At 41.0% G+C, this 13,931-nt stretch overlaps 1 protein-coding gene across 2 annotated transcripts in view; it reads left to right on the top strand.

The window, feature by feature from the left end:
* igsf9a (immunoglobulin superfamily, member 9a) overlaps positions 1–12,802 on the top strand; it is a 43,790-nt gene extending 30,988 nt beyond the window's left edge. The window contains exons 13-22 of one of the 2 annotated variants that reach the window (XR_011585680.1): positions 215–326; positions 1,983–2,173; positions 4,961–5,178; positions 5,538–5,622; positions 6,798–6,968; positions 7,356–7,392; positions 7,698–10,001; positions 10,372–10,445; positions 11,495–12,712; positions 12,747–12,802. Coding sequence is in view for 1 of the 2 variants with exons in the window: in XM_070850156.1 (XP_070706257.1) it covers positions 215–326; positions 1,983–2,173; positions 4,961–5,178; positions 5,538–5,622; positions 6,798–6,968; positions 7,356–7,392; positions 7,698–10,001; positions 10,372–10,445; positions 11,495–11,658 (3,356 nt within the window). In the remaining variant the exon portion in view is untranslated. Of the gene's footprint in view, positions 1–214; positions 327–1,982; positions 2,174–4,960; positions 5,179–5,537; positions 5,623–6,797; positions 6,969–7,355; positions 7,393–7,697; positions 10,002–10,371; positions 10,446–11,494; positions 12,715–12,746 lie in introns of those variants that run through there. The other variant, XM_070850156.1, reaches the window with a different exon arrangement.
* Positions 12,803–13,931: the final 1,129 nt, after the last annotated feature.

The raw sequence follows: 13,931 nt of genomic DNA, 5'->3' as shown, positions 1-13,931 counted from the left end.
TGAGCTGTCCTCATTAAAGTGTCTTTTTTCTAATTGTTTTCTGTACACCTGTGTAAATCTCTAATATGCCCTGCACAGACGTGATGCCTGTGCCTGCAATCCGCCCCCAACAGATAAATGTGGTGCATTTAGAGACGGCCTCCAAACTTTAGCGGTACCGCGTAGTTGAAGTGTTGGCCGATTTCCATCAACTCCTCCATTCCTTCCATTACAGGAACCAGTCCCCATGCTGCTACCTCTCTGTCCGTCTATCCAGGGGTGAAGCAGGCCAACATATCCTGGCAGGCAGGCTTTGATGGAGGATCAGCACAGACATTTTCAGTTTGGTGGGTGTAAAGCCTCCCACTTTCTTCTTGGGCTGTAACCATGGCAGCCATCGACAGCGCTGGTATTACTCTATTGATCTCTGGGATGAAGAATTCATTTATCTGTTATCACTTTTTGGCAGCTACAATAAAAAACGCTGCTGCGGAGCATAGCTTTATAATATAGTGGCCATGCTAGCCACAAGAAGAGGTTACTGACAAAAGAGCATAATACATTTTCTTGTGAATCAGCAGTTTTTATGTTGTCTTAGAAATCACAGATGAATGTTTTGCATTTGCTTGAAAGCAAAGTGTTGTAGATTTGCCTGTGATATTAAAAGAGAGTGATGGACAGGGTAAAAGGAATGTAAAACTGTATCCAGTTGGACAAAAATAAACCTTATGTTTTGAATTTGTTTTCCTTTCAAGATTAAGTAGTATATTTATAAAAAAATAGACATGATGTCTTAAAAAACAGGCTTTTTTTTGTGCAATTGAGTTTTTAGAAAATACAATTCATTAATTAATCAGAAAATTATATTTAGATTTTTGGGGTTCATGTCAGAAGATGCAAGTGATAATATACAGAAAACTTCTCCTGTTACTCATCTAAATCACACTGTACACTGGGATTGCTAAATCAGATGAACGTGAGCTATATTAATCCCTGAGAGGGAACTGGGTCATCGCTGCAGCAAGGAGCAGCATGGAAATAAATATAAATTACATCAAAAATATAAAAATAGATCAGCCAATCAGTACAAACAACCAAATAAGTGTCAGCTACTCCTTGCTCTGACAGCCTGACATGTTATGACCATAGATTATAAAGGATAGTCAAAGTCAGTGCACTCTATTATGAGATAAGATTAACAGCCTTTTTGTACTGTAGGATTTAATGTGAATGTTATTCCCACTGACAATGAATCCTTTTTTATTTTTTCTCCTGTAGGATGAATGTGATAGCAGACATGTCTTGTTAGCTCTTTGTTACCTCCAACAAATGAAGTATCAGTTGTGTTAACATTCATGCAGTTATTTGACAGTTGGGAAAGCGCTCTGGGCAACTGCTCTCACCTTCCACCTTTGAAAATGATGACTAGACCACATTAACTGATCTGAAAAAGCCTAGGCTATAGTATTTTGTGGTATAAGTATGGCCTGCTTTTTGGACCACAATAATGATAACATTTAAGGAATGCTGAATTCAGATATCACTTCAATGTCTAAAAGAGAAAGGCCTCATGATCTACACCACACTAATGTGGTACATTAATTCATACCACTTCTTTTGAATCAAAGCCATCATCTTGAACAACTAAACAAAGGCCTTATTTTCAGTCCGACATTTATATTTTTCAAAAGTTCCTCCAGTTTTCAACGGGTGAATAGTTTTTCTTGTAGCCTCGGGTCATGTAATTTGCTCTGTATGAGATAGACGTGTAGCACCTCAGCTCTGGTAAGAACATGAAAATCGCCATAATTGGAGTTGCAAGCTCTCTGTGCAATTGCAGGGATACACCAGTGCTGTCTCTGCCACAAAATCCAGAGCTGATGATGAGTATGAATGATTAATGAAACCTACTTTTCTGTCATGTTTCATAAAACCAGACTCCCAGAATTCCCCACCACTCTTTTGTTCTCAGTTCTTTTCTCTCGGCTTCTTTTCCTCTGTAGGGTGAAAAAGATCTCAATGAGTGAAAATGACGGGAAGCAGGAGTGGTTCTCTGTGCCCGTGTCCCCCTCCTCTGGCACCTGGGTGCAGGTGACAGGTCTATCTCCAGCCACCGAATACCAGTTCAGCATCTTGTCTCAAAATAAACAGGGCACAGGACCCTTCAGTGAGATTGCCATCGCCCGGACCATGGGTCAGTACCATTCCCCAGTTTCCTCTTAATTCATTGCATTCCAACTGCCAGATCTCTGAAGATCTTCATTGTTATATTTCTCCTCACTCTTTTTTATTAGATGCGAACAAAGCACCAAACTAGCAGGTCTGAAATGGAAAATGCTACCAGCTGCAGATTTAACTGTTGTTGCTAATTAACGTTTATTCCTTGAGTAACGTGCCTAAAGGCCAAACTGAAACTTGGCTATTACATGATAGGTACAATCTGGTGTCTGTAGCCAAAGCTCGTTCAAGAAGGAAACACCACTGTATGGTCACAGCTGTTTTCCACAGTTCAGACTGCCTCACCAGTGACGGCTATAGGGATGGCAATGTTGGTCAGTTGGTCGGTCCAACACTTTGGGCCAGCCTGAAATCTCTTAGCTACTGGATTGATTTCTGTTGAACATTGGCACACACATTTATGCCCTTCTCAGAATTAATTGACATAACTCTGATGATCCCCTGATTATGCATCATCTGGTCAAAAATGTAATTTGTCTGTTAATTTGGTCCATGACCAAATTATTATGATTATTACTGATTACTGATCAAGATGGTGAACTTAAAGATTACACTTGCTAAAGATCAGTTGATTAGCATTGTCAGACCATGTTAGCATTTACCTAATGCATTTTCCTGAATACAGCCTCACAGCCTGAGCCTGGCTATCCAGCAGCGGGCTGTTTCTTCAAAGGTATTTTCCTGATCCATTTTCCTGGAATCATCAAATGTTCATCGGAACTCATAATTCAATTCCAATGTGTCCATGCAATTTTCTTCTTCTTCTTCTTGTTTATTTGTTAACAATTGATGAAGAAAAGGCATGACACAGTATTATGATAAGGTATGTTGGCCTTTTATTTTGAATCTTGCAAAAGCTTTTGGCTTTTATTCTGAATTTATCACATGGCTTCAACAAATGTACAAAAACTCCTGCAATGTAAGGGTCAAAAGCATCCTATTAGGACAGGTAAATGTACATAAGGGAATCAGACAGGGGCATAAACTGTCCAGTCTGATTTTTATTATGTGTATGGGACCTTTAGCTGAAGCAGTGAGACAGCAGAGTCACTTTAAAGGAGTACAAATAGGACAAGTGAATCATAAGTTGGCACTATACACTGATGATGTCATTATGTACTTAAAAGGAATTGAAACCACACTACAGCTTTAAAGAAAACAACAAAAGTACAGTGAACTGTCTGGATATTAATTAAATGAAACTAAATGTGAACCAATAACCATTGGTAACATTCTAATGCAACACAAATCTAATAGGTGGAAAATGATACCATGTTCCTTTTTTAGCTGAATAGATAGAATGAAAAGGATTATCCAAGTTCTCTTCCTTTGTCAGACATTACCAGTTCTAATTCCTACAGTACAGTATCCTTTAAATGTCGGAATTGACTGATAACATGTTTTATTAGGAATCACAACATTAGTTAGTTAGTAAACTAACCAAAGCAAAATGATGTGGTTTAGTTCTTCTGATCCTGCAGAGCCATTTTTATGCAACACAGATAAACAGTGTAAGAAAATGGACAGTGGACAAAATAGAGGCAGAGTGGTTACAGACTGAGATAGAATCCTTATCAATGCCTCTAAAAACACTGCTGCATTTATTTTTCACAAATCAAAGGGCTCTGCCTTGCCACTCTCTGCAGGTAAAAAACACATAATGAGGGAGCCACACACCTGTCTTGCAAAGTACATGTGTATTAGAAGTTACCAGCAATCAGGCAGAATTAACACACTCGTATTTCAGCACTTTTATACACAGCTCTGTTCTCCCTCACACAGAAAGGCTGGAGCTCCTCTGTGCACCGGTGGAAGGTGCACAAAAATGACGCTCGTATAGGGTTAAACGTTCCCTGCTGACAGTTATAGGTGTAATTCCCAGTTTTTTGGCTTCACAGACAATTATTAACAATGGGGGTGCTACATAACATACTTATAGGGAAAGTCAAAGACTGTAGAACTTGACTATTTTATTGAAACAAAGTTGCATACATTAGAATTTTACCCATTGGTGGTTCTAGTGTTAATTGTAATAAAAGTGTATATATATATATGTATATATGTGTGTGTGTGTGTGTGTGTGTGTGTGTTTGTACTTAAAGGAAACATTTTATGCTTTCCGGCAGAGAGTCGATATCCTTGACACATCTGAGAGATGTGAGAGATCAAGAAAATACCTTTGAAGATGCAGTCTGCTGCTACATAAGAAATAACATTTAGATTCTTTCTCCAAAGGTTTGTGGTGGCAACAGAGCAATGGGTTTTCTCAAGCTGATCTTGTCAGTTTCAGTCATTGTAATCTCCCAACTACACTGCGATTATGCATAATCAATCATCATCAATACTTCGAGCTCATCAACTTGTTGTGAATTGGGAACTCCAGCATTTGGAACAAATAGCTTGTGAATAATGAGGTGTACCAAAGTAGATGGGTTACACTTATTTTGGTATTTTAGTGTGATAGTGGGAATGTGCTGGTATCAAATCATGGGATTATTCTAGCCAAAATATGTATTAAAACAGTATTATTATTGTCTTCTGATATTAGACCAGACATATTGTAAATGTGCCTCACACTTATTTGGACTTTTCAAAAGAACTAACATCAACTCCAGTTCTACACCCCTCACACCCTCCAGGTTGAACATCTGTGGCTGTAGCAGTTCCCTCCACTGTAATCTAATCTTTCCGCCAGAACGTATCTGGCCGATCAATTGAAGGACTTTTATTCCCTCTCCATCAGATCCTCCACCACGGAGAAGTAAACTAAAGCCCCCCGCGACGCTGTCAGCTAATCGGGGCTCAGCAGGCGTTGTTCTGCAGTGGTCCCTTCCTGAAGCTCTGCACCCACCCGTCACAGGCTTTGTTCTCCAATCCCGCGACGAGCAAGGGGAGTGGTTTGATTTGGACGAGAACATCAGTGCCAACAGCAGCGAGATAGTTGTTCCAGGTCTGCACAAGGTAACAAGCCAGTCATGCTGCTCCCTCTGAGACTAATCAGTCCACACTGTTTGTTGAATGCCTTGGAGATTTTTATCTAGGCTATACCTCCGTGGTTTTACTTTTGTAGACTCTCAATTATGCTCACTACATGGCAGCCATCACTTTTCTGTCGCCTTTCAATCGCTGCGCTGCCTTTGCTTCTCTCTTCCCGTTTCATCCTTCTTTTTCTCTCCTACATAGGCCCAGACGAATTCAAATGAACTTCATTAGCATTGCAGGCACAGTCCCGTGTTGACAAAGTGTGGTTTCATCCTCTGTCCTCCCCACCGTGTGTGTGTGTGTGTGTGTTTGTGTGTGTGCGCGGATGCTGGTTTCAGGACTGTGTGTACGAGCTGCGGCTGCTATCTCGTCGCGGGGAGTTGCTGAGCGAGCCCAGTCCATCAGTCAATGTCTCCACCATGGGTAGGTGTTCTAGAGCAACCTTGCCCCCTTCACATTCTTGCCCCACCCTCTTGTTTCACCCTCCCCCCCTTCCCCTCACCCTCCTTTGAGCCTCCTTTTCTAACTCTTTTCTCTCTTTCTTTATTTCCTCCCGTCCCTCTTTTCCCAGCGTTGAAACAAAATTAGAGCAGGGCCCCGGGGAACGCTGTCCATTACAAGCCTGAATGATAGAAATAGCTCCACTAATAACTTCTCAAAAGAGTTAGTGATAGAATTTGTACTAGTCTTTTCTGATTCTATGTGAATGTGCTATGAATTTTTCATTAGATGTGGTACAGAGATATCAAACAGAGGGATCTACGATGTGCACTGGTATCAGCCAAGGATTGTATATTGTTTAACATAGCTCTGCTGATCATTTCTGTTTGACATCTGACTGAGTAAATTATGCAAAGCAATCAAGTTTATGATTTGCTGATTATGATCAATGGGGACAAAGATTGTCCTAAAGCTGGTTAGACCAAACCTCATAGCAATATTATTTTATTTGTGATGTGAATGAGTTGTAACTTTTAGTTGTTGTTTAGTTTAGTTGTAACAGGCTGACACAGGTGGCATGAAATATACATGCACTGAAGGTCACCCAGTATGATCACAAGACTGTATAGCTTGATGGACAGAACTTTTTAAAAAAAAATAAATTTTAATTTATAATAATTTATACTTTAAACACTTTAAATTCAAAAACGTATATTTAGAAATCAGAATATAAATGTCTAAAATGATATATTCTTGTAAGTAAATAAAAATAAAATATACAGCTTTAAAAATTACATACATAAAATATATTCAAATTTAATTAGAAATATTCCCATTAATAAAGAATATATACTGTTTATTACACACGATTGTAATTTTACCTCTGAAAGTATAATCTACACTTACACATTCAAATAAATAACTCCAAAAATATAAAATGTAATAAAGAAAAAATGGGGGAAAAAAATTCTCTATGTTATCTTTTGTTTATTGTTCTCAAATTTGTGTTTCTACTATGGTACACGTAATTTTTTTGTTCTGGTTCTTTTTATTGAATTATTTTGTCGATTTTATGGTTGTTGCTGACACTGCAGTCGCACCTAGCTTGCTTTTATTTTTATTTACTAATTAATACCACTGATGAAATGATGTCACAGGGATGGAGACCTACCCTGCCACATCCCGACTCCTGGAGTTTGTCCCAGAGCCATTACTGGCCGGCGTGCTGGGCGGGGTCGGCTTCATGTGCTTGGCACTGGTCTTGCTGCTGGGGTCCGCCTGTGTCATCAGCCACAAGAGGGACCAGCACCGCAGAAAGAAGGAGGATGGTAAAATGCCGCTCACTCTGGAGATTCAGCAGACACTCACTTTGATGAACTGCATCATGAATATCATCATTTATTCAATAAAATATTGAAGGCACTTTCAATCCATTATATAAATCATACCCCACTGCATGGTTTTGGCGCTCCTCTTGTTCCCCGCTCGTCCATTTCGTTGTAAAAGTTATTGATGTCATTTACATTACTTGCTAATTAGGGTAATTTCTCATTAGTGGCTGATAAATGTAAGTGTAATTAACTTTTTGGACAAGCCTGGGTGCCTAAGGCCCTTTAATGGGCTCTTATTAGGTTTGATTATGTTTTTACTTCTTGGTCAGTGTGGTTGTATCCTAATGAGTCAGATACCATCTTGCCCCTCTCCCTCCCTTTCAGAGCCCCCTCCTGCCATCTATAAATGCTCCCCATCAATGTAAGTACCCCTTTATCATTTCATTATAGTACCTCCATTGACCTTTCCTTCTGCTTCCCTTAAAAAAATAAATTATGTTGAAAATGCCAGCACTTCAGTTATTTTCTATTTCACATCTTCTTTTTCTTCCTCCTCTTCATCTATTGTTGCTGCTGCTGCTGTTTTGGTCTCTCTCTGTTTACATCTCTCTCTCTCTCTCAATCTTATTTTCTCTGTCTTATGTTCTCTCCTTCTTACACCTCAGGTTTTTCTTACAATTTTCTTTTTTCACCCCCTCCCTCCCTCTCTCTCTCTCTCTCTCACAGAAAGACTTCAGGCACCAGCAGTCCAGACAGTGTGTTGAAGAAAAGCCTACTTCCAGCCAGCATTCTCTATCCCACCACGTCCTCTACCACCACCTCCTCCTCCTCGCAGACAGACTGTTCATCCCTTAGCACTGAGAATCATCATCGGTGGAAGCATCTATTGTCCAACCACAACAGAGGCCGCCTCACTAGGACAACTTCCTCTCTGGTTTCTCCTCCAATTGAGTTGATCTCCAGAGGTCCAGATGGGCGCTTCATGCTCTCATCGTATGACAATGACACACTGAGTATACACAGCAAGAAAAACGTAAGGTATGACCAACCCGCTAGAGTCCAAAGGTCTGTGTCATTGCACTCGGAGAGGGAAGACAGGAAAGAGCCACCGTTTGTGCTCTCTGTTGATCTCCCACCATGCAAACCAGCAGAGGTTAATTCCACAAGTCAAATAACTGGCACGGCCCAGCGGCTGCCCCATCGTGCCCAGTATATCTTGGATCAGAGTGCAAGCTATGATGGCTTTCCTGACTTTAGTAGCATGTGTTCAAACAGTAGTTTAGCAACTGTTCCCCATCAAGACAAAAAACCAACTCCCACATTTCCAGTGCTCCCACATATTCGATCCAGCCTAGGTCAGCCATCTACAACCTCCAGCACTCTGGTGCTCCAAATGGAGCACGAGCGGGAGAAGGGAAACCTGAGTCACTGCCTGAAGCTGGCTCAGGAGAGGGAGGAGCTGGAGAGGGAACTCCAGATGTACACACTGGAAAGAAGCTCTATGAGAGAAAAGAGGATGCAGTATTCAGACTTGGAGAGCAGAGAGGCTGGCACTTGTGAGCTTTTGTGGGAAAAGAAGAGCAGAACCTTGCCACACAGAAGCCCTCAGGGCAGCAAGGAGAGCTTCGGTCTGTTACCGAGCCCTTTCTCCTCATCTTCTGTTCACTGGGAAACCCATCCTCATGTCTCTCCTCCCACTCTGATCCCGGCCCACACTTGTTTTAATGTGTCTTCGCCTCTGAGTCCCTCTTGTTACAAGTCCGGCAACCATCATCCTGCTCCATCTCTCACCAAACAGCCCCCCTTCCAATCTGACGAGGCAGGCAGTTTCTCCAAAGACAGATTAACTCTCCCACATTTCTCCTCAAAGTACCAGAAACATGAAAGAGTAAAGACATCACCAGAGGGCTATGATAATTCACCACAATCCACACTCTCAGGAATCCAAATGGATGAGTCATGCTCTGAGTCACAGACAGAGAACAATCTTAGTAATGGCAGCGTTTCAATGTTGTCTTTCCAAAGATCCAATCCGGCACTCAATTTCGGGCCAGACTCTTCCAAAGTGGAGGTAATGTTCCCCAAGCCTACTGATGAAGAAGCGTGTGTTGAGATGAGTGTAGATGAGCCAGAGTTGAGAGTATGTGTAATGCGTCCTACAAAGCCCATGCTGCACCAGAGAATCGCCTCTCATGTACAACAAGGGCACTCGCTGACTCGCAGGGGCCGATATGAAGATGTTAGTAGGAGTGCAAGCTTTAACTGCCACAGTCCTACCTCTGTGGATGATGATATCAGGGTCCCAACTTCTCTCCACCCTCCAGAACCAGACCTCTGGAGAGCTGTGACCCGAGGATCTAAAATCTGGGATTGTAAGCAGCGAAGTCAGAGCCTTGACTCACGGAGACGGAAAGAGAGCAAATTCTTGACTCCTGATGCGTGGATAGACTCTCTCAGCCAAGAGAACTGCTCTGTTGCATCTTCCTGTCACCCAGACTCTGTGTTCTGGGAACGCCAGAGATCTTCTGCCAGAAAGACCGCCAAATCTCCTGCAAATTCTCTTCCTGCTACCCAAGCTGCCTCCTGCTCACCTCACGCTGTGGACCCCTTATCTCCAAGGAGCAGTCCAGAGAGCACCATACCAGATGGTGACATGTCTTGCCACTGTGAGCCAAGAAGGGAGGCGTCCATCTTTTCCAATGCTGCCAAAAGGCCAGCTGCCTTCCAGGAGGCCATGAAAAAGGCCGAAGCTTCCTTGGAGGCCATGAAGGAAGCTTCCAAATGTTTAACAACAACCGACAATTATCAAGAGGCACTAGAAGTGGAGGCAGGTGGCTATGAGGGAGTACCAGAGTCCGGGAGCAGCTACAGCAGCTATGCCAGCAGCGGCCGAGGCAGCATGGAGCCCGCTAATGGACGTCTGTCCCTATGTCACCTTTCCCCAACCCTCACCAGCTCACCCGAGACGGTGGAGGAGAGCCAGGGGAGCGCAGAGGGCAAGCACAGTCACCAAATGGAACCAAGCCAAAGGTATTTAGGACATAATGAATGAGGGAAATTATGTTAAGTACTACTGTATATTTTTGGATAAACTATATTAAAGTGCATTGGTGTCACATTCCTGTTTGTACATCATACTATGATTTGAATTACAATTTGAGCAGTGTCAAAACAATATTAAAAAAATCAATCTGTTTATATAACTCGGCAAACATTGATAAATTGCTTTTAGCTACAAGTATGTCATAACTCTGAGAAGTATATAGATGTGTCTTTGTGCTGTTGGTCAACATTTCATAACAGCTGTGTAACTAAACAAATATTAAATAAAGTAAAATGTCTTGGTAGGATACCAGGGTTACAAGAAATGTTGTAACATAGTGTTTTGTGACCTCTCCAGGAGAAAGGCCTCAGTTGATGAGAATTATGAGTGGGATGCTGCAGATTTCTGCTCACAGCCTGGAGACCCTGATGGTAAGGATTTTTCTTTTCCTATTAATAAGGTGCAGTTCACGCTCTGGTGAAAAACTGGATAAAAATGTGTCTGTTTAGAATCATTAATCAATACAGTACAATGCAGAAGCAAAGCAAAATGATACACCTGCAGATTGTTTTGAAGTTAATGACTACTCATCCAAATGGTATCTTCAATTCAGTGCACAAATCCTCACCATTTAACCATTTAACAGTGAGAATGCTGTGCTGAGATGACTAAGGATACCTAAAGATGCAGAAATTGTTTCTCTCTGACGTGGCAGGTGGGGAGATAACTTGTAGTTTTTTAGTTTTGCACGAGGTTGCACTGCCTTCAGTCGTGCCTGTTCTGGGCTCACCATGCCTTCCCTTTGAAAATAAAGAAAGAAAAAAACCTGTAATAGCCAAATAGCCAATTGCTAATGATTTCCATTCATTAATGCACCATTTATCTGTTGGATCTCGTATATTCTTACAGTTGGCATCACTTTCTGACCAAATAGTTCCAGGAACAAAATGATCTGATAATTTGGAATCTACTGTACACTTTTTGATGACTGATTTGCCTGTTGAGATATAGGATACATATTCTGTATTTACTATTGAATTTGATATGACTTATACTGTATGTAGTATAGTGTTCTTGTGTATAGTGTTTTTAAATGTTATCTTAGTCTTTATACAAGTAGACTCGCATTCAGTGGCTTGCAGTGGAAGTGTGGCATGCGTGGATGAGATTAACATTTAACAGGCCATAAATGAAACACTTACTAAGTTTTTTGTTTTTTTACTGTATTTTCATTCGCAAAATTAAGAGAAAGGCCAGATCTTCACTCACGCCTCTCTGAATTAACTTGTAAGCTATACTGCATTTGCACTCAGATGCCAGTATTTAATATCGAACTCTTCAACTGAAAGTGTTGTATGTCTGTGGGAGTTTAGGATGGAAGGGCAGAAACCAACAGGGTGCAGACATTTAATGAGATAACATCTGCGGTAAAATATTAGCAACCTCAAAGATAATTTCACAAGTTTCTTTTGACCCACAGGACTGCTTCCTTCATTGAATCTATTGAATCCTGCTCAGCGCTGTAGCCTTCCCAACATGCAGTGCTCCACTAAGGCACTGAAGAATTGCACTCTGCTCTCTTTGCTCCCGGGGCATCAAAGCAGCTGCTCTGCTGAGCCCGAACCAGAAACCGTGCTGTTCTAACAGCGCCAGCCCTCGGCTCACCTCAACTACTGTGTCCTTTCACTCTGTAACTGGCATCACAAGGCGACAAAAAGTGCAAGTGCCGGAGAGTGAGCTTTTGTCTCATCAGTTCAGTCAAAATAATGGTTTTCAACCATACAGGAATAATGGGGACACAAAATCACTTCTGTCCTTGCAGAGCTTTAAGCGTTTGTTTTGTTTTGTGACCCAACGCCGTCAAGCTCTTGACATTTTCTTTTGAGACATCTGCCGATATCAAAGCATTTCACTGTTCTGATGGGTTCACCACATTCTCTGGTGAGCATTCATCATCCAGGGATGACTCAGTGGCCACACAAGGGACAAAACGATCTCAGTCATCATCAAGTGACTGGTTTAGGCAGGGGATGATTAAGTTTTTAGATATCATCAATCACCTTTGAGTTCAACAAAAGAGGTGTTTATGAAATGCCAATAAATAAGGAAGATGAATAGAATATAAAATGTTATTCTTCTACACTGTTACTGTTTTGCTTTAGTTGAACAGAGGCCATTATCTGCATTTGTGCCCTTAAAATTCTGTGAATTTCTGAAATCCTAAAATCAGAGTCTTGAAGAAAGCCCTTAGTTTCTTCTCCAGGCCATCTCCTTGTTCAGCGAAGCAAGACCTGTAATTATGTTCGGTAATTAAGGAGGGTCAAGTCAACTTGAAGGGTATGTCCTTGTTTGTTTCTTATGGACACAAAGGGGAATTAGCTCTTATTTTCACTTTCATTTACTAAGGGCCAGTTCATGGAATAATGACGGCTTCTTTTCTCACAGCAACCCGTCACACCGTTACTCGCATTGACATTTGGGAGCCAACAGTGGTGCTGATAAGTGGCACCAGTTGAGTAGTTAAATGCCTTATTTGAGGGCACGTCATCAGCAGGTACCCAACACATTCTTCTACGGCTGGCTGGTAATTCACTATTATTTATAGACTTCAAATCAAATTGCATAGTACTGCTGTGGAGTCTGAATTCAGAGTTACAAGCAAACTGTAATTGAAAATTAACATAATCAGTTGTATATGGTTTTTTTTTCATTTGAGTGCTCGGTCACATCAGTATTTATAACAGCAAAGTTCATACCCAAGTCAATTAATTTCAGTAGAAATCATATGTTCAATGGATTCACTCGCAGAGGGATATTTAAGCTTAGAAAGGATTTTTCTGAAATCTCTGATATATTTAACATGGCGTTAAATAATATGGATCTGCACTATAGTTGCCAACTATTTTCAATGGAAAGTAGCTAAAGCTACTGGGGATCAAATCAGTGGCTTTTCAGACACAAACGTGCCACGGCCTCCCAAAACCTGCTCAGAGAAACATGCTTATGCTTCATGCTCTTTTTTCTTCTTGAACAATGCAGGAAAAAGGGAAAATTGGGTTTTGCTCGCTGCTTTAGTTTAAGGCCTTCACATTAGTCAACCAAATAATTAACTCAGAACTCAACACAGTGCACCAGAGCATTGTGGGGTATCCATCCTATAATTGAAATTCACTCATAGAGGCTGCATTTACTGCAAATCAATGTTTCACTTCTGTAGAACATTTTCATTTTCTGCTGTACACATATTGTACCTTAAGTCCATGAATGATCAACCCCATGAGCCGCTCTGGGGATTTGTAGTCAGCACTACTTTTTTGCCTACGTTTTTCAAATTGAATCCAAATATTGTGCATCAAACAAGGAAAAGTATAATAAAATATTTTTCCTTATCTTGGGTATACTACTTTTACAAAAAAAACAACTTCTGCCCATGTTTTTTTACATCCAGTGCTAAAAGCTCAATACTATGGAACTACTGTATGCTGTATTTTGTGTGCTCTGGAGAATTCATCAGCACAACAGAGTGAAGCATCGCATCCTGTTCACAAAGAGACATGGACAGCGAGTGCTCATAAACCTGATTGCTATACTGCTACCTTTTTCAGTTATTGTGTGTACTTAGGGGGATTACCTTTAAAGCAAGTACTCTTTTATTATGTCCATTAGGCAGTGGATTTATCATTTGCAAATGCCAGGAAGTGACTCAAAGCTACAAACCAATCAAGGTCTTATGAAATTAGATGTCATATACAAATTGAAAAGTGTATCTACTAAATGGCGCTCATTCTACCCGGGCAAAGCTCTAAACCTGCCTTAATTAGTGAGCAACTCAAGTCTTTATGTCAGTAAATGTCAACATAAAACTGTAAATGTAGAAAGATGACGCAGTCTGAATGACTATTGATGTCTGCCAGTGT

This window comes from Pempheris klunzingeri, chromosome 19 (assembly GCF_042242105.1).
Source record: "Pempheris klunzingeri isolate RE-2024b chromosome 19, fPemKlu1.hap1, whole genome shotgun sequence".
In the NCBI taxonomy this organism is placed as follows: Eukaryota; Metazoa; Chordata; class Actinopteri; order Acropomatiformes; family Pempheridae; genus Pempheris; species Pempheris klunzingeri.
Note: the sequence above shows the minus strand (reverse complement) of the source record. Positions and strands in the feature narration are given on the sequence as shown.